Consider the following 20640-nt stretch of genomic DNA (forward strand, 5'->3'; position numbering starts at 1 on the left):
AACACTGGGATTGGAAGGGACCTCAGGGACAGATTGCAGACAGTGGCCAGCTACAGTTGTCAATATCAGAGCAGTCCTGCCCCCGCTTCTCCCTCCCTCTTCTGAGTTTCTGTTTCCCCACAAGCCTGCCTTCAAAACATTCCAAAACATCCAAAATGTTTTGGATAGTTTGATTTTGTTTAGTTTCGGAGATGTTTCAGAGCCTTCCATTTCATTTTTGGATTTGGTGTTTTGGCTGCCGAAACAGGCTGAAACACCTCCGAAATGAAATGGCTGCCGAAATTTTGCACAGCCCTAACATCTATTATATGTACTAGGAATTAGCTGAAGAGAAATAAGGGCTCTTTACGTCTCATGTTGTTAAATATCACATTTTTAAAGAAGTTCTACACTGCATCTCTCAGAAGCTGGCTCTTCTTAGCAATGGCAGATGATAACTGTCATCTGGCTGGGATTTGTATAAGACAATAATGCTTCCTTTTTTACCCTTTAACTCCACTGACATCAAAGGCCTCACATCAGGGCCAAAGATTGCAAATTCAACTTTGGCCAAATTCAAGTCGGCAACTTCAAGTTGGCAAATTAAATTAGTCATTAAAGTGTATAATCCCTTATTTTCCTTTTCTTATTCATCACAAACTGAACTAAACACCCTGAAATATTCCATGGAAAAATTTCTTATGGGTTAAGGCCATGAGCTAGATCTTCATTCTATGTAGCTGGGCCTTGCTGGTCTGACTCTGTTAAGTTCAGTAGAAACTCTCTTGCAGATACATCTGTGAATCTTTTCACTTTTCCTTGTTTTTCTCATCACTTGTTAGGTTTAGGCGCAATCCTATAATCACAAGCAGCATCGATTGTCTATTTCTTTACTATCAGCTGAATAATAGCAAAATCCCACTATTCAACCATGTACTGAATAGCACCTTTCATTCAACCCATACAGGTCTTATACATGTAGCTAAGAATGGTGATTGGGAGAAAAGTAGGTTGAGGTGTTTAAGTGACATACATAATAAGCCTATGGCAGAGAAAGCCTTTGTCACTGACAAACACAGGTCCCCTCTCTAATTCATGGAACTTCACAGAAAGCACCATGTGTTAGTGACCCCCCTGACCCAACAGATATACACCTGTTTTGTTGGGGGTGGGAGTGAGGGTGGGATTGAACTTCACTTTGGACCTGATCAAGTGGAGGAGCCTGCCTGCAGCCTCTCTCCCCTAGCCCTGTCTTTCCCCCAACTCCAGTGCTGTCTATAGGAAGGGAGGGGGCAGAAAGGAGGGAGGGAGCTGTGGGACGGGGTTTGCCCAGACTGAGCTGGAGGGAGAGGGGGCTGGGAGGTGGGCCACAAGGTGGGGCAGCTCCAATCCACACCATCCCCCATCTCAAGCTTGGCAAAACCCAGCCTGCAGCTCCCTCTTCTCCCTTCTCCCCTTCCCTTCCTGCAGATAGCCCTGATGTCATGAGGGATTGACACATGTTCCCTAAGGCACTCCACTTGGGAGCACCTTCATCTGATCCCTCATTAGGTGAGGGTTAATTTGTCACGTGGTTGGTCATTTTTAAAGCAGCCACACACTTCTGTAGCCATGCACTTCTGTCATGGCATGGGTATAGAGCGCGTTCAGGAAGCCAATTGTACAACAAATGTCACTTCTGTCTGCATCCCCAGTTAAAGCAATCACCACCCTGCCTTCTTTAATATGATATCAGCTTTTGCATTTATACCCACCCAGTGCTTAAAGTAAGGCCTTCTATACATGTCTTACACTTCAATGAGTTAATGGATGGTTTTTCATCTGCCTATTTTAAATATGTTCAGAGATCAATAACAGAAAAATTCTCTATTTGCAAAACTTTCTGGTTGCATGTTGTTAGTCTAATAATTTTCCATAACCTTCTCTCATCTGTGTTTACAAATTATTTTTGTTCCCACCACAGACTTTATCAAAATATGCAGATTTGTATTTGCATTTAGTTAGATTCTGAAAAAATTCAAATTGCACACGGACCCATGCAACAGGCCAAAATCAATATTCATAGTGTCATTCTTTCCTAGTGACTTCTCCTGTCTCACATAAACAAGTTCAGTAATGGATCACAGATTAGAAATGTCTAAATTAATATGGCTGTATGAATTAATTTATCTGGAAGTAATTTATCTCACTTCTGGATCTTGCTGATCCATGAATGGGGATTCTCAAGCTGCTCTGTCATTATGTTATCAGTTGAAGCCAAAGGTGACATATCTCCTGATGGGTGGTTTTTAAGCAGAGCATGAGCCCAAAAAGTTCATTATGGTCATGTGGCCTGGCTACAGCAGCCTCAGAATCCTTTATTCTCTATGGTAATGAAAACTCTGCACATTGAGGTCAACAGGTGGAACATTAGCCACCTCTAATCCAAAATAGTAGGGTAAGAAGAAGACAAAGACAATAGTTTCTATTTAGGGGTAAAATACTCACAGCAGTCCATCATTAGGTTCTAGTATCAGAGAAGCGGTGGAATTGCTTTAAAAACAAAACCCTTATCTTGCTTAGTTATGCCAGTGTAAATCCAGAGTAAGCCTGTTGAAGTTGCTGGAGGTATAGTGGCTTTATGCCTGGCTTCAGGTATAAGGAGAAGTATAGCTTTCATGTCATACTAAGAAGAAAGGACTTGAGTTCCAGCTTTTTATTTTTTTAAAAGTATGTTTTTGCTTCGCATATTCTTAAGCTTGACCCAGTATCTTCCCAGATGGATAAGTTAATAAAATCCCTTTTAAAAAGCGTTGTTGTGCTAGCTGGCTGTAATTATGTGGGCATTTTCTTGAATGGTTTCTCAGTCAAGCAAAAGTACCTTCTTACATCATGACTTTTAACTGAATGGATCTCATACCACCTGGTGCATATATATTGTTCTGCATCACTTATTTTAAAAGAATGAAGGTTATTTTCCCTTCTTCTAGATGATGTGCATAACAAATCCCTTACCCCTTTACACCTACACAAAACTTTGGTATTTCACTGCTAAGTTTTTGTAGCACAGGGAATTATGCTTCCAGAGCATCTTTTTCACATACATTCCAAATGGTTCCCCCCTCTTTAAAACAATGAATGTCAGCAACAGCTGGATTGTATGTATTTGAATTTGGCTTTCTTTTCATTCCCAGGACTCCTGCTGCCAGATGGACTTGGGGAGTTCAGCAAAGTATTATCAGTAGGCATAAGAAGACAAATTAAATATCCATTCCAGCTGTGAACACTTCATCTACTCTTACTGCATACCTATACTGCATTTCTACCTTGTAGCAATAGGGCTTACTTCCTTAAATTTTGCCTTTTCATTGTCCATGTACGCACTCACCAATACTTTGCTTTTCCTTTGTGGGTAAAATTGTCTCCCCTTTTTCTGTTTACTATTTGCCCTATATCAGAAGGTGATCTGGATTCTGCCTCTACATGAAGCTTCTCCAGTACTAACTTCAACTGTAAATAGCCCAAGCTGGAGTAGGAAGTGGTCTTTCACTGAACTTTGGTGCTTTTGATTACATACATGAATCTCAGTTTTCCACTAAGAAGGCAAAGGCAACTGTTTATAATTGCTCTTATTTCTCTGTTTTTGTTAAGCCAATATTGTTGCAAAAATTCACAATAACAGACTCAGAACAAGACTTTAGGTGCATTGTTGTCATAGTTTCATAGTAGCTAGGGTCAGGAGGGACCTGAACAGATCATCTAGCCTGACCCCCTGCCACAGGCAGGAATGAATGCTAGGTTCACAAGACCCCAGACAGGTGATCATCCAACCTCCTCTTGAATTTGCCCAAGGTAGGGGCGAGGACCACTTCCCTGGGAAGTTAGTTCCAGATTTTGGCCACCCTAACTGTAAAATATTGCCTTCTGATCTCCAACCTAAACCTATTCTCCATCAGCTTATAACCATTGTTCCTCGTCACCCCAGGTGGTGCTGGGGGGAAAAGAGCTCTGCCTATTTGCTGTTGATCCACCTTGTCCTCTATATAAGTCTTTAATCACTGAATTTTGAGCATGAAAATTAAGGTTTTATGGCACAATGAATAATCGTCCCACTACAGATTTGCACTTAATAGGCCAGATTTGTTGTGCAGTCTACACCTCTGGCACAGCATTCTGGATCCAGAGATAGCTGACTCAGAGGCAGTCCTAGCAGAAAGTTAATGCAAGCTCCTTTCCACTACAGGATATAAAGAGACCAAAGCTGATCAGGAAGTAGCAACATTTCTATCACCTCCTTGCAATCTTGATAACCCATCCGAAGTTTTAGGGAAAAAACCCAGTTCTTTTTAATTAATTTTCCCTAGCATATATCTTCTAGTCTTCTTATTGTTATGCCAGCACAGCTCTGGTTTGCTAGCATTACAGGAGATGCTTATGGAAAGCAAGAATTCTATCTCTGTTTTCTTATGTGTGTTGGGGGGGGGGGGAAGCGTGAGGTGGGCTTAAATTTTGACTTCTGGTTCTATAAATCTGCTGATGTTTACTTCTAAATATAAGAACTTAGAAATGGCCATATAGAAGAAAGTTGTAATCTGGAACTAACAACACGTACATTTTTTAGCAATGGTAATCTAATGGCTCTTGATGCTTCAATCTGAACCCCAGTGAAAGACAACTCCACAAGTGATGGGAACAGTTAAGAAGGCTGTTGATCACTGAATCTCCACAGTAACTAGGCACAGATATTTTTGTAACTGTTAGATATTGAGGCAACTCATTATAACACAATGACTCTTAAAAAGGTCCCTTTCCCTATGTTGTCACTAGTGGTAGTCACACCAGCTCTTGCCAGTGTTTTTTCTCCATAGTACACAGCTCATCCACTCTACTTGAGTCCTGGAGTCCAGGATTTGGATCTCTAAATACCATATTCTGGGATCCTGACCTGATATAAACCCTACAGGGGTCAGTGCAAATCTTGGAAGTATGTTTTGGATCTGGTCATCTAAGAGGCATAAGTTGTAAGCAGAGTAGGGGATAGGGAAATAGATTTCAAAGGGAGTAAAACTGTGTGTCTCCTTCTCTTGGCAGAGCTGAAATCTGAGTACAAAGCTGCTCATCTTCTCTTTATAGCTGATGAGATAGCTGTGGTATCTGATTAGCTATGAACATTTGGTGGTATCTGGGTCACTGAGTGGATTGGGTATTTCAGTTCTCATAAGGAACTGGTTTGGGCTGATGACTTGATTTGTGCTAAAGCAATATAATATGGATACTGGTGGTGTTACCTCTTGGAGACTTTAGTGCAGCTCTTATATACCTAGCAACAGGATAGAAGTAAATGCTGAGATCAAAATTTGGATCATCATCTGCTTCTATTCCATAGTAATCCACAGGCAGGTCTCTGTAGAACTTGGCTCCAGTGTTGATGTGAAATCTGCCTGCAGCAGCATTCACAATGTTGGAGATGCCCATCTGTTGCAGCTGATCTTTGTCACGAGCTGTATACCTGCAAGAGGGATTGCTGGGTTACTCAGGGTGTGCTGCAGGGATTTCTCTTTCTGCAGCCCTACCTAAACCTTGAACAAAATATAAAAGAAGGGGCTTCCATGTGGATGTGTTATTCTAAGGATTGAAAATATAGTGCAAAATTGTGCTAGGTGCTATTTAGCCATTGGAACTGGTCAAAAGTTTTCTATCACATTGTCTTTTTTAATGTAAAAATGGCTCTTTGAGAATACAGGTGTTGCAGAATTTTTTCAATTTTTACCATTTATTTTCATTGTAAAACTAAACTGTTTCAGGAGGGGGGGATGTTGGGAGGGGAGGATATTCATTTTTGGCCAAACATTTTCATGGGGAAATTGTAAGTATTTCCCAACCATCTATACTAGCAAGACTGACTTGGGTTTTTGTCTGTATAGGAGATATATATCACTGATCAAATATTGATCTAGTGCTCACTACTACAGGTAACTGGCTCTGCTAATGGCTCAAGGGAAAAGCAGGATGATCAATATTGTTTAAGTACCAAAATTGTACTAGCTACTGCACTGACACATAGTGATGTAGTGCAGTGGTATAACAGGGGAGGTTTGGCACATGAGGGAGCACTGGCTGCTGCACTCTTTGTGGCAATGGTACAGGCACCTGCCAGATGTGGTGGTGGCTGTTTTTGTGCTGCTTCAAACCCTGGCTACCAAAAGGCCAGGGCTGCTGCCCCAGTCTCTCCCATCCCCCTCAGTTGAGCTACTGATGCCTGCACCAATACTGAGGAAAGACTCATGTTCACTGAAGTGGCATGAAGGAGTATAAGGCTGCCTTCACCACCCCACTGCCTTGGATCCTAAGTACCATTGAGCCAGACCTAGGGTTTAGACCAGGGGCAGGCAATTATTTTGGGTGGAGGGCTGCTTTACCAATTTTTGGCAAGCTGTTGAGGGCCACATGGGTAGCCCCACCCCTTGACAGATACCCGCCCCCTGGTCGCCATCTTGTGACTGGAAATCCCGCTCCCTAACCCCTGAACTATGCCACCCAAAGTCCCTCCCCTTGCTCTCGGAAGTACTCCTTTCAGCAAGGGGTTTTGCCATTTCATAGATTCATAGCTTGTAAGGCTGAAGGGGACCTTGCAATATAAATGGGTCCAGCCCCCTGCACCAAGCAGGAAAGATAACTGGGGGTCAGGTGACCCCAGCAAGGTGACTGTCTAGTCTCCTCTTGAATATTTCCAGGGTAGGAGATTGCACCACCTCTAGAGGAAGATTATTCCACAGTCTGGACACCCTGACTCTGAAGAAGTTTTTCCTAATGTTGAGCCTGAATCAGTCTTCCAGGAGTTTGTGGCCATTACTCCCAGTTTTCCCCTCAGGTGCCCTGGTGAACAGTTGCTCACTAAGCCCTTGATGTACTCCCTTAGTGTAGGAGTCAGCTGCTACCAAATCCCCTCTAAGCCTTTTTTTCTTCAGGCTGATGAGTCCCAGATCCCTCATCCTTTCCTTGAATGGCCTGCCATGTAAGATCTGATCATATGGTTGGCTCTTCTTTGGACTCTCTCAAGCTTGTCCACGTCCTTGTTAAAGTGTGGTGCCCAAAACTGGATGCAGTACTCTAGCTGCGGTCTCACTAGTGCTGAGTAGAGTGGAAGAATCACCTCCTTGGTTTTGCTGGAGATGCATCAATTGATGTATGCCAGAGTATTGTTTGCCCTACTGGCTACAGCATCACACTGGTGGGTCGTATTCATACCGTGGTCTATTATTACTCCCAGGTCCCTTTCATTTGTGGTGCTAGCCAGTCTGGTGCCACGAAGCCTGTAGGTGTGTTAGGGGGTTGCTCGTCCCGAGGTGAATCACTTCACATTTCTCAACGTTGAACTTCATCAGATTCTGATCCACCCAACTTGCTAGCCTGTCGAGGTCCACCTGTATCTGTAGACTATCTTCAAGTGTGACCACACTTCCCTATAACTTGGTGTCGTTCGTGAACTTGGCCAGTGAGCTCTTCACCAAATTGTTAATAAAGATGTTGAAAAGTACTGGACCTGCGGGACGCCACTGCCCATTTCTTGTCAGGATGACACAGATCCATTCACTCTGACTTTCTGGGTCCTATCCTGCAGCCAGTTCCTCACCCACCTGACTGTCTCAGAGTTAAGCCCACAATCCTCCAATTTTCTCATGAGGATATCATGGGATACTAGATCAAAGGCTTTTTGGAAGTCAAGGTATACAATGTCAACCTGCTCTCTCATGTCCAGGTGGTCAGTTACCTGGTCATAGAAGGAAATGAGGTTGCTAAGGCGAGACCTGCCTGCAACAAAGCCATGCTGGCTATCATTCCGAATCTTACCTTCTGCAAACTTAAGAACCAGAAAAATACCAAATTATATTCTAAAAAGCAAACATAGACAGCATTCATGAATTTGATTTCAAAAAATACTTTTGTCCTGATTTGTATGTGTTTGTGTAGTGCACATAGAGGTGATTGCACAATAGCTTAAAATGAAGTCTTACTGTTGTATATTGTGAGGGGTGCATATAGGTTTGGGTGGGGGATGTGGGGTGTGGGTGGGATGTGGGGATATGGGATATGTGGGGGGAGGGTGGCTAGGATGTATGAAGGGATGTGGGTGTGGGGGCCTGCATGTATGACAATGCGAGGTGGGGTATGGGTACATATGTATGGTGGGTGTGTGTGGGACTCACCCTGTGAACACACACACACACACACACACACACACACACACACACACACACACACACACTCACTGCCCCTGCCTGCACACACAGACACTTTGCCCCTGCCTGCACAGAGATATACTGCCCCTGCCTACACAAACATGCACATGTACCAGTGCAGCCCTGTGCTCCCTGGTCCAGTGATGCAGCCAGGTGCTGGAGGGCAGGAAGAGAGTGAAATGGCAGGGGGTGGGTGGGGCTGGGCTGTTCAGTTCTGCTGAGGGCTCTCCCTGGGTCCTACTGCCCCTGGCTCCTGTCAGCTTTGCTAGGCAGCCAGGAGCAAATAAATATAAATTTACCATTTTTTTAGGGGCCCCACAGGCTGGATAGAATAGCCTAGTGGGCCAGATCTGGCCTGCAGGTCATATTTTGCCTGCCCCTGGTTTAGACTTTGTTAGCTGATTTTTAAACCTTTCATTCTCAAGGGATTGCATTTCAGAGACCTGCCCCCACTTATCTCCTAGTTTTCATTTGAGTTGGGTCCCTTTTGAATGGCTCTACTGAATACCCTCTCACTTACACATCTCCCACAAAGAGGTTTGGCCAGACTTCATTCACGTGGCCTGTGGAAGGTTTGTGAGCCCAAAGCAGGCGCTGAAGCTCTTCCAGAGGAGGTGTTTGATAATTGCTCTGTTTTTGGGATGGCAGGCTTGAAGCACTTCGTAACTTTGGGCGCAGTAAATCATCTTTATGGAGAGAAACCCACGCCATTCTGAAATACAGAAAGAAGACATTGTTTACCCTGTTTAGACAGAACTTCATTTTTCCTTTTACTCCAAAAACTCACCTGCCATTACAGTAATGGGTTTCTTGGAGCAGAGACTGACATTTTGTTCCATGTTTACATGAAGTCTAGCTCAGTGGGTCTCAGTCCATGGCTCGGGTTCCTGGCCATTACTATAATATAAATTGTATTGTATTCACTAGTAAGGAGAGCTTTGTGATAAGACAATTTATTCATTCTTTCCAGGGGTAAGTAATGGTACTACTCCCTGTTCTAATTACAAATGTCTGTGGTAGGAAGAAACTGTGTGAGCAGAATAGAAGCATTATGACTAATCATGGACTTTCCAGGCATTCACACATTAGCACTTTGGAAATCATTCCACTTACATTTTTCTTCTAGCATTCAAAGAAATGTTACAAATACAAATAGAAAATCAAACCATAAGCCTGGATTGTCTCTGGAGTTCTTCGGTTCCTGCATGGTATATTTGTCTTGGCTCCTTGGTTCTTCATTTGGACACTGATTTGGGGTTTGGGGATAATTCTTAGGATTCTTTAACTCTGGTTAAGGTCATTACTTTATCTAATTTCAATATATTATGATACCGCAATAAAAACATTTTTTGTGGGGGAGGGCAGAGAATTGCTTATATACCACCTTCTCTCTTCTCATCCTGGTCATTTGATTGCATGAGCCTGGGGGGTGGGGGTCTATAATGACTATCAACTCACTGACAACAATGTTTCCTGAAGATAACTGAAGAGAAAATGCCTCAGAAGATTGGCAGGGGTATAGCTTTTATCCGTGTTGGTCTAAGGACACTGGCAGACAAGGTTCTTTGAGCAAATCCAATATCTTTTATTAGACCAACTCAAATAGTTGGAAAAATTATTTGCAAGCTTGTAGGACAATCTTTAACATTTAGCTCATGGCTTGCATCTCAGGCAGTTTGTTACAATAGGTAGCTTGTTACAATATGCAATGTCTGTTTCACATTAATTTAACTTTCAGAAAAAAATAGTATGTTTGGTGGAATTTTGACACATTTTTCAGAAGAAAAAGTCATCCATCATTTTTTGCCTGGCTCTAGAAACTAAACTGAACAAGTAGCCACATCACAGATGGTGCTAATTGGTTGCTGGCGCTTTCTGGGGAGACAGAAGACTGAATGGGCATGAAGTCTTCTGAGTTGCCCCAGGTGCTGATCCCTATAGGGCATGGCTAAGGTACATTAGTTACTTAGTGAGGCAGAATCTTGATTTGCATGAACTAGGTTGAATGTAATCTTTGGGTGATTACATGTCTTAGTGGAGAACATTCCAGGTTCTTTCACCAGCACTTACTGTTACTTTTTCCCCTTTAATTTTAACTCACTGTGTTTAAACTGAATGTCAGAACTGCTTCTATCCTCCACTACTGCCTTGCACAGATACTGTTCTGCTCAGGGAGAATGTTCTTCCCCGGTGGAATGAAAGTAAGATAAGGTAGTGACAACTGAGTTATTCCGGGAAAACCTATTTTTCTCAAATCTGGGACAAATATTCCAAGGTAGATCTCACTCTGCCATAGTAAGAGCTATCTTCTCTGGAATGAGTTACAAAATAGTATCCTTCTTTAAATGGACCATTTCCCTCCAATTTAAATTTTGGCATAAAAAGTCAGCTATTTTTGTGCATCTCTGAGCACTTTGTGAAAGAGAGAGAGACCTGAAAATTCTGTAATGGATGTGCTTCTTTTATTCTGATATTTGCTGTTGGCAGCTGGTTAGTCCAAGACCAAAAACTGGTATTTTAGAAGTAGCATGCTACTTGTCCAATTTTACCCCAGGCTACAGCTGGTGATCTCCAACACCTGTGTGACATGCCTGGTGTCACACAAGACTTCTACAGCAGAAATAGTATTCATATTTTCTGTGTCTTAACTACAAGACCATCTGTCATTCCATGTAGGAACTTCAAGAATAAGAGCTGCTTCTGATCCTGCCTGTCCACAATACCTTCCCTTTCTTGACAAATCCCATTCCATGTGGTTTGGCTAACGACCGATCTGAGGCACTTCTGAGTCATAGACTGTTTTAAAGTGTTTTGGCCTTCATTTGCTATTTACTGCTGACCTTTATCTTTTCTACTTTCTTTCTTTCTTTCCATGTAAAATGCTTCAGTATTGCCAAGCCTAGGTTGGGAAGCCAAAAGCTCTGATCTATCTTGCTTCTCTGAGGTTTCCTGTAGTAATGGAGTCTCATGAGCATTTTGGATAGCAGCATGTGGATTGTGTTGCCAAATGAGACTGAGATAGAGGCAGCTTTATAACTTCCAACTCACTTCTGTGGTCCCTCCAGGAATCACACCATTTAATTATATTAGGAATGGGCAGCTTTTCAAAATAACAATCATTTATTTTCTTAAAAAAGAAACAGACTGCTTGAATTTCAGTGGAGAGGTGCCTATGTCATAAACCCACTAGGGTTATTTCAAATTACTGACAGCCTCCATGGAGATGTCAGAAATTGACTGCATTGTGGAGACTTTGCCTCTCCCAAAAGAACTTTTCTACATTAGCACATTCCAGACTGTTGGGCTACCATGAAAACATTTCCCTCCCGGGGTGGCAGGCATAAGCTTTCCTTTTTATCATCCCATCATCTAACCCTGTTCCGAGTATGATACCATTGTAAAAACATCATCATTATTCCCCTGTTAATGCTTTTACCACTGCTGTATCTGGCAGAACTGCCCTAGTACTAGAGATATTGGGAAAAGTTCTGATTCAGCTGTCTCCAGGGAGTGGTCTTTCAGGGAGAGAGCAGAAGCATGTTGACCAGGAAGTTCAGTGAAACGTGTGTGCTCTACTTAGTCCTGGAACATAAGAACTTTCATACCTCATCAGAGCAAGCACTTTTTTATCCCTGTTGTGCGCCTCATGGAGCCTCATCATCTGGTAACGTCCATGGGTCTGAATTGGCCCACATGTTGCCAGACCTGCTTTGAATGTGGGGCCTTGGACACACTGCAAGTGGCCCCCACTCTAGCTGGTCTAGGATCTGCGCTACATGTGGCACCTACTTTGGCCAGTCCAGGACTGCACTGCACGTGGTACTTGCCTGGATCAGTCCAGGAGGTATTGTGCATGTGGACCAGATCCTGGACTGGCTGGAATGGGCACTGCATGTGGTACAGGTTCCATAGCAGGCACCATGTGTGCTGACAGGGAGAGTAAAGTAGGGGGAGGTTGGTCCATGGGCCCAATCTGGCCTGTGGACTGGCCCTGAACCACTCATCTGGCCCATGAATTTGACACCCCTGTTTTATAAGAAGAGTATCCTAAGGATAAATAAAAGATTAATTCCTAGATTTTCCAGGTAAGCTGGATGGAACTCCTCAAAACAATCTTTAAATGCCGTAAGATATCAAATTCACCCAAGGAACCTTGTGTACCTTTCAGCTATGCTCAGACTCACTTTTTTATTCTAGCAAACAAGTTGAAAGCTATGAATATTCAATGGATGTACTTGGTAGCCATGTTTGTCTGAGACAAAAAGACATACGAAAAACTAGAACTCTTGGTTCCAAAATTATACCTTTTAATAGACCAACTGGAAAATGCCATTTTTGGATTTTAAACTTCATTGCAGAACAACAAGGAAATTTTTTTGTTTTTTTGTTTTGCCTCCCTGCCTGCCATCTGACACCTCCAGGGAAGTAATTCTACCTGATCTACACATCAAAGAGCTACTCAGCACAGCTCACAAAGACACTCTCATGGACCCAGAGGGACAACCTTCCATCTTCAGCTCTCTCTGTGCAAAAATGAAGTTTATTTCCTACCTATGGGGACGTATTACCATCCTGTAACATCTAAACTTTTCCCAGAGCCTGACGAAGGGACCTTGATCCTGAAAGCTTGCAGAAAAGGAAATTTTCTTGCCATTTTCCAGTTGGTCTAATAAAAGGTATAATTTTGGAACCAAGAGTTCTAGTTTTTTATATGAATATTCAATTAAATGGTAACTCTTAAGTCCCTTCCATACATTACCTTTATGCCATGATTAATGTGTTAATGGTGGTATAAATGCCAAGGGTGCTACATTTGGTACCAGGTGCCATAAAATGTTGAACACTTTTAATGTAGAATATTTTTGACTGGTTTCAATGGCACTCTAAATTGAATGTGTATCAGGTCTGGGCTGGGGCCAACAATTGACTGATTTTTGGCCCTGGCCCTGGCCCTGCAGGCACCCAGCTTTCAACATGCCAGTGCAGGGGGAGCCTGGGATCTGATCTCCAATCCCAGAATCCCACCTCCTGCCATGTATGTGTTAAAGGAATGTGTGCCAGAAGCCTTATACTATATTCACAGAAAAAAAATCTAGAACTTATTCCCACCTGCAATTTGAATCTATCAGAGATTAGAATGATGTCATGTGACCTTTGTATCCAATGAAAGCTAACCAATATGTCTGAAATGTCAAATATGGAACAAGGGCAACAAATGAAGTATGAATGATTTACAGACAGATAATTATTTGTAGAGATTATTCTGCATATAATGTCCAATAATGAATACATTGAAGAAAATAAGTAGCTTTCCATAGAAAATTTACAAACAGAAAATGAGGCAAAATTTGCTGAATAAATTATTCACTCCAAACCATTTGTTCAGCTCAAGTTTTAATATACCACTTTTCACTCAGTAAATTCACACATGCAAATAAATTATATTTCATTTTATTGAAATGCCCATTATAAACCAAACAATGAAATAAATTAAGTTATTTTGTCTAACTAAAGTAATCTAGGCAGGTTGTTGAAGAGGAGGTTGTACATTAAAACAATTAATGAGAGGATAAAGATTATAAATAACAATGTGTTTATGCGGAGCTACTTGTAAAATCATTTAAAAATATGTATTTAATGACTAGTTTAATCCCTCTTAGTTTTAGCTTGTTTAAGTCTTTTAACTATTTCGTTTTTTGTGATGCACTTTGCACATGTTGAACCACGCAATCTTAAAATGCTCATCTCAACAACCAACACTTCCCCCAGACCATAAGCACAGCTATGGGCACCATATTGCCTCACAGTGTGCCATTCTTTTTATGGCCCACCTGGAAGAAGAATTCCTCAAGAGCTGCACCATCAAATTCATGCTATACCTAAGATATATAGATGACAATGTTATCATTTGGGCTGAACACCTGCAGTCTCTGATTTCCATCACAAATTCAGTAATCATCACCCCTCCATCAGGCTATCTCTTGAATACTCCAGCACAAACATTTCCTTTTTAGACACCATGATCAATACCCAGAATGGTAAAATACAAATCATCATATAGAAGAAACCCACAGACCAACATACATATCTACACAGAACCAGTAATCACCCTAAATGCACCAAAAAGATGTAGTATATAGCCAAACTCTCCGATACTACCAAACTTGCACTGAGGAGAATACCCACAGTCAACACCTCACAAATCCCAAAAGGGCTTTCACCCAACAAGGACACTCCTCCACAGAGATAGACTGCACTTTTGAAAGAGTCACCCAGATACCACACAAAGAGTTGCTGCAGTACAAAAAGAAAATCCCCATGGAACGCACACCATTAGTTATGACATACTATCTTTCCCTGGAACCTATACAGAAAATCCTCAAACGATTGCAACCCATCCTAGAAGAAGACCCAAATCTTAAAGATTTCTTTCCAGAACAATCCATCCTAGCTTCAAACAAGCACTGGACCTTGCTAACCTCATCACCAGAAACAAATTTCCTATGGCCCAAGCCACACCAAATAGATCCAGGCCAGGCCAGGACAAGAAATGTAAAACCAGTCAACACAAGTCCACCACTCCCACAGTAACCACACCCCACAACAGAATCACCACCGTTCCTGGATCTTACACCTGCACCTCCACAAATGTAATATATCTCATCCAGTGCGCCAAATGCCCTGATGGACAATATGTAGGTGAAACCAAACAACTGCATACCAAAATGAACACACAGCAAAAATCCATCGAAGACAAAAATATCCAATCACCTGTGGGTACACACTTCTCACAAGACAATCGCTCCCTCTCTGATCTCTCAGTTCTAATCCTCAAAGGGAATTTACAAAACACCTTTCACAGATGAGCCTACAAATTTCACTTCATAAATCTACTGGATACAAAAACTCTAAATATAAACGTTGCATTTATGACACATTGCAACCTGCCTGCTGTCTGATAACCCCAGTTAACCTGCCTTCAGCTGACCACTTACATTCCTTCACACATTTCCCTCCCTTCTCTCTCCTCCCTTCCTAGCTCTACCTATTGTCTTCCAATCTACCACTCATTTGCATTTTCACAGACCTGCATGTTGTAAATTAGCTTCTTTTCTACCTTTGAGAATGCATAATATGAGCAGTTTCTCTATGCCTGAAGAAGGGTGTTTGTGCCCAAAAGCTTGCAAAGAATATTTTTTTCCAACTATTTAGTTGGTCTAATAAAAGCTATCACATCTACCCAAAGAACCTTGCCTGCCCATCTCTTAATGATATTCATATAAGATATTTCTGGTCTTTGCCCTATTGAAAGTGTATCATAGTAATTATTTAACCAAGCAAGAGAAATGTTAGTACTATATTTAGATTAATTTTGAGTCAGTTTGTACTTGAGGTAGTAATTTTAGCTGAACTGTGTAATACAATTTAATTAAATATAAATAGATTTTAGCTGGAGAATTGTAACTGAGCAATCCTTTCATAGACCTGAAGGTCATTATGATCATCAACTCTGACTTCCTCTCAAACATAGGTCATAGATGTTGCATGGTTGGTGATTCCCACATTTAGCACTACAACTCTTGGCCAAACATTACTGTTTATTATTTCCTTAGCATTTTTATTGGGGCCCATGAGCTTGGGGAAGCTCAGTGTGCCAGGTGGCGAAAATCAGAGCTAATGAGCCCCAAAGAACTTGCTGTCTAAACGACAAGACACAGATGAATGAGACAAGTAGCAGTGATGGGGAAACAGAAGCATAGTTACTAAAGCAGTAAGCTATTCACAGGGAGACTGTGTATTGTCTCTATTGTATTGTTTTAAAACAGCCTTGAAACTGTTTTGATGCTTTTTCATGTTGTCTCTTTCATTCTTCTCATGGTAATTCTTGCGTGAGAATTTTTCCATGACCATTTGGGTGAATGGGACAAGCAACAAAGTATGCCCATTTGGACTGTATTATTGCAGATACGCCAGCTCAGTTTTAATTGTATTCAGATGCACCAAACTATGCTTCTCAGTATCTAGCACTGTTTGGGACTGCAATGTGAGAGGGCCAGAACATAAAATTCCTTAACATAAATCCCAGTCCTGGGAAACTCATATTACTTTCTTCTTAATGTATTTAAGTTGCAATACTCACGGGCAGGGTGAATGATGACCAGGTGGTGTCATTTCTTTCTTCTAAACCCTAAGCTGCATATGAGGACTAGCATAGGGGCAGAAAGACTTACAAAATACTGTGTTTGATTCAGGAAGAATTATTCTGCCCTATGAGTTAAATTTGAAGCCATTCCCCTAGCAAAGTATTACCTCATTAGCCTTTTGCTGTATATTTTCTGAGTCAAACAAAGAAGTTTTCAGGCCATTGATATTCTTGTCTCAATGATCCATGAAATACTAGTGTGATTAAAATATCTATATATTTGAGTCTATATATTTGTAGAACGGTATAGTTTGCTAGTTCAGTAAATATTTAATTGATTGTTCACCCTGCAAACCCAATGCTCAGCATTCATTTTTTGACAGACTGGTTCATATTGTAACCCTGTCATCTTATTTAAGATGTCATCTTGAACATACTTTAGATGGACTATATTTTATTTCTGATGGTAAAAGACCAGGCTGGAGACCTGGGCTTGGCCAAAGTAGGTCAAATCAGGTTCATGCCAATCAAATATTTCAAAGTCAGATAGACATATTGCAGAAAACCTATCCCTTGGAAAAATTCCTTTAAGGTAACATATGTTTGTGCTTCATCTGTTACATCTCTGCACAAATGACAAGTATTGCAATCATCGTTCTTCCTTCTTGCTGGTTAACCTGATAGTCTCTCTGGAGCCATAATTTATCGATTGCTGGGAGTGTTGTGGGATATAGGCAGTATGAATCAACTACAGTGATGATTGAGGTAGGGCTGGCTGGATTTGAAAGTCGAGACACTGGCAGTTTCTAGGGATGCACAGGGTATTTGAGCAGCCAACTGTTTGTAAGAAAATCTCTCCAGCAGCTGGAGGATGTAATCTGAATAGCACTTCTAAATTTAGTAGGGGCTCCCAGACTGACAACTTTAGCCCAGCTGCACATTTAGGGTAAGGTGACCACATGCCCTGGGGTGACTTGTCAGAATCTGTTTCAATAGCTTTGCTCTTGCTCCCCATATAGTGGGAAGGCACTTCCTAGGTTCCTCTTTATATAACCCCGTTTTCATGAGAAGACCTGTCCTTCAGTACGTTGTTGGTGCTAAGCATCCTGTCCATGTGACCAGGTTATGATAGCATAACTTAAAGTGAGTTGAACCTTACTCCATGTCAACTGAGGGGGACTATTTATGGTCCTACCAAAAAAATAAAAGGTAGCCTTTCTATCAATCTGGCAGAAGACAACCAGATCTCTTGGTCCCTAGAAAGCATAACCTGAGGGTTTCTCTGAATATAGCTGAGGGAGTGTGTGAAAGACCTGAGCAACAAGAACTGGAGCTTCTATAATGCACAGAAAGTGACTGACCCTGAAAAGCAAGATACTGAAGTGGCTCTGAATGGGCTGATGACCTCTTAAATACAGTTCATCAGTGTGAAGTGGCAGGAACAGGAGCCTGGAGCTGTTTTTTGCTAGACAATGAATTAACATGATTCACACAGTTCAGTTAAGGTTCAGAGGGGCCTAATCTTTTGAACCTTTACTCATGGGACTAGTTCTTGTTCATGTAACTGAGTCCACTGACTGCTACTGCAACAGAGCAAGAGTTTACAGACTCCCATTTCTAATCTGTTCCTACATAGCGGTAAGTAAAATGGAACTGAAAAATTCCACTCTGCTTTAAGTATGATTTGGGGTCCATATAGCCACAGGCAACACAGCAGAAGGCATGCTCACAAAAATCAATCTTCTGTGGCTTCTGCACTACTGAAGCCTGGAAATATTTTGTTGCTTGAATTGGACCCTTTATTTACTACTTACGAATTTTATGTGCCGTTTTAATAGCATGCATTGTAACTATTTAAAGCCCTGCATTAAACAAGCCCAGACATTGTGTTAACAATCTACACATTACTATATATTTTTTGTAACTGCTTGTTATAGCATCAGCTATTAAGAATTTATTACCACTGCATTTTAGGCTGTGCTTTACAATCATTTAATTGTAGCCATTCAGCAATCGTTAAATAAATATTCATCAAGAGCAGGAACCCCAATGTAAGGTGACCCAAAAGGCTTTTACCTGCCAAGACCAGAGTTCAGGTCCTCAAGTGTCAATGATGTCATGAGCATTTGCAGGGAAATACAAACATTTAAAGCTGTGCAGGGAGCTGTGTTCCTCCCCTGCTCTAGGTGTTTGTGAGGTCATCAGCTGGAGCAAGAGAAACTCAGAGCCCTAAGGGCCTGAACTTGGCTCTTAGCAGGAAAGTGAAGGAAGAAGCATACGCCAGCTCCTGCAGTCAATTCTCCTTCAGTTCTTATTCCCTTGAAGATGGTAGGATTTTTGGCAGAGCAAGAACTGACAGAAGAGCGGCTGTAGGGCTGGGCCTTCCAGCAGGCTGCTTGTGGGGTCATTACAGTTTCTGACAGGGATTTCTTGCTGAGCAGTCCTGATCCCACCCATCTGAGTGGCAAAGGGAAACCATTAGGACCCAGTACAGCATCACATGCAACATGTACTGTTATGCAAAAACCCAAAGGCTCCAGCTGGTTCAGTATGTGCCTGCTGTTGCCTCTTTGCTTTAGGTAATCAGGAGCAAAGCCAAAACCTGCATCTGATGCTGCACTAGTTTCCAGTCAGCTTCTACTCCTGTTGTAAGGCTTTGGTCTCATTCTTCAAAGCTATTAACAGCTTAGCTTTCAGTGATATTGCTGAAATACCAGCACAGTGAGCTCTTTGGTAACCATGCCAAGCACACAGCCCGGGATGAGAACCTCTGAAAGGAGAGTAGGCCTGGGCATGGCCTACAGAACAGCAGGGCTGGCCACAGGACTGCCCTTCCTGATAAAGCTTTTCTGTTGTGACACTCAAAAGTTCAAACTACTCATCTTTTACTCACACAGAAAACACTGATCCTACTTCAAGGAGAATCTCCTATGTCTGATAGGGGAGAGGAGCCAGAGACTCCATGATGTTCACTAGGAACATTGCTGTGGTCCAGTGTGCTTTATGTGAAAATTACCCAGCTGCTGCAGTCATTGTCAAGAAAACCTGCTAATGACTCATTTCAAATGTTTTATTTGTAAAGCGCTTCTGTCTGTGTCAGCAGCTACTTCTGCCCATTTCAGCGGAGATGAAGAAAAGGTTTATACTGTATTTTCTACAGATAAGGTTACATCTTTCATGTTATTTCATAAAACTGGGCCTCCAGTCAAACTCTGTGGTCTTTGGAAGGCTGAACCAAAAGTGACGGTTTGATTGTGGGGTCAGTAGAAGTACTTGCTATTATTTTATGTATATAAAAACATGTTCAGCTTGTTTTACCCCTCTCCTCTGGGTTTCCTGCTACCCTCAGGTTTGGAAGGTTGACAGAAGTGGTAATACTGCTCTCAGCTGTGAGCTTCACTTGATACTTAGGACAAGGATTTAGTCTCAGAGAATTTCATAGTATCATTCAGTCAGTATTTTTGCCCCTGTTTGCAAGACAGGTATCATGAGAACATGTGCACTTTTCCTTTAAATCTCTAGAAAGAGAAAGTGATACTAAAGACCTGCCCAAGTCCTACCCACACTATATCCTCCCCTCCAGGAGTGAGACCAGTGTGGAAACTGCAGAGCACAGTTTTGCTAGCGTGGATATGGAGCTATTCAGGATAATGTCTAAGGAACAGCCAACTGAGGTAACCTCCATTTACTCAGTGAATTTTCTAGTGCCCATGTATCATCATATGAGCTGTGACTGGAATGGGGAGAGCCAGGAAACTTCTAATATTGGGTTTGGAATGTCATGTTTGGTTCATCCACTGAACTTTGGGAAACTTTGCATCTGGATTCAAATACCATGACAAGTTCATCTTTCTGTAATGGACTCCAGCCATTCAAATACTTGCAGATTTGGAGAAGGTTTGTGCCTTAATTGGCCAATAGTCACCTCTAATTTAGATCTCTCTCCCTCACCTTGGCCCAGATTCAAGATGGCCATCTTATCACACTAAAGAATTTGAACCTGCAGAGTTAAGCAACAAAAAATCTCCTCCTCCTAATCCAAACTTCCTGCTGGAATGAAGCTAGTGTCTGTTATGGCTCTGCTTTGTAGATAAGATTAAATTTTGGGGGTCACATTCTGAGCTCACCTCTAGATGGAAGTTTTACACTGACATAATTACTCCTGATTTATACCAACATAAGAAAGATCAAATCCAGGTCTCAGGTGGGGTATATCCTTTTATTTTTCCAGTGATCCATCCCTGTACTTAATTATAGGTTTAGGAATATTATACCAGAATGAATCTCAGCAGGGAATGC

At 41.8% G+C, this 20640-nt stretch overlaps 1 protein-coding gene and 1 long non-coding RNA gene across 2 annotated transcripts in view; one reads left to right on the top strand and one right to left on the bottom strand.

Annotated features, from left to right (window-relative positions):
• The window catches only part of LOC132251142 (uncharacterized), a 59696-nt gene that overhangs the window by 21376 nt on the left and 17680 nt on the right, over positions 1-20640 (top strand). The window lies entirely within an intron of this gene.
• The window catches only part of LOC102559938 (dual specificity protein phosphatase 13), a 39381-nt gene that overhangs the window by 11269 nt on the left and 7472 nt on the right, over positions 1-20640 (bottom strand). Inside the window, exons 2-3 of the mRNA XM_014601384.3 lie at positions 8719-8910; positions 5247-5467 (exon numbers count right to left, since the gene is read on the bottom strand). Of these exons, the coding sequence (XP_014456870.3) occupies positions 5247-5467; positions 8719-8909 (412 nt within the window). The 5' untranslated portion in view covers position 8910. The remainder of the gene's footprint in view (positions 1-5246; positions 5468-8718; positions 8911-20640) is intronic.

Source organism: Alligator mississippiensis, chromosome 6 (assembly GCF_030867095.1).
Source record: "Alligator mississippiensis isolate rAllMis1 chromosome 6, rAllMis1, whole genome shotgun sequence".
Lineage (NCBI taxonomy): Eukaryota > Metazoa > Chordata > Crocodylia > Alligatoridae > Alligator > Alligator mississippiensis.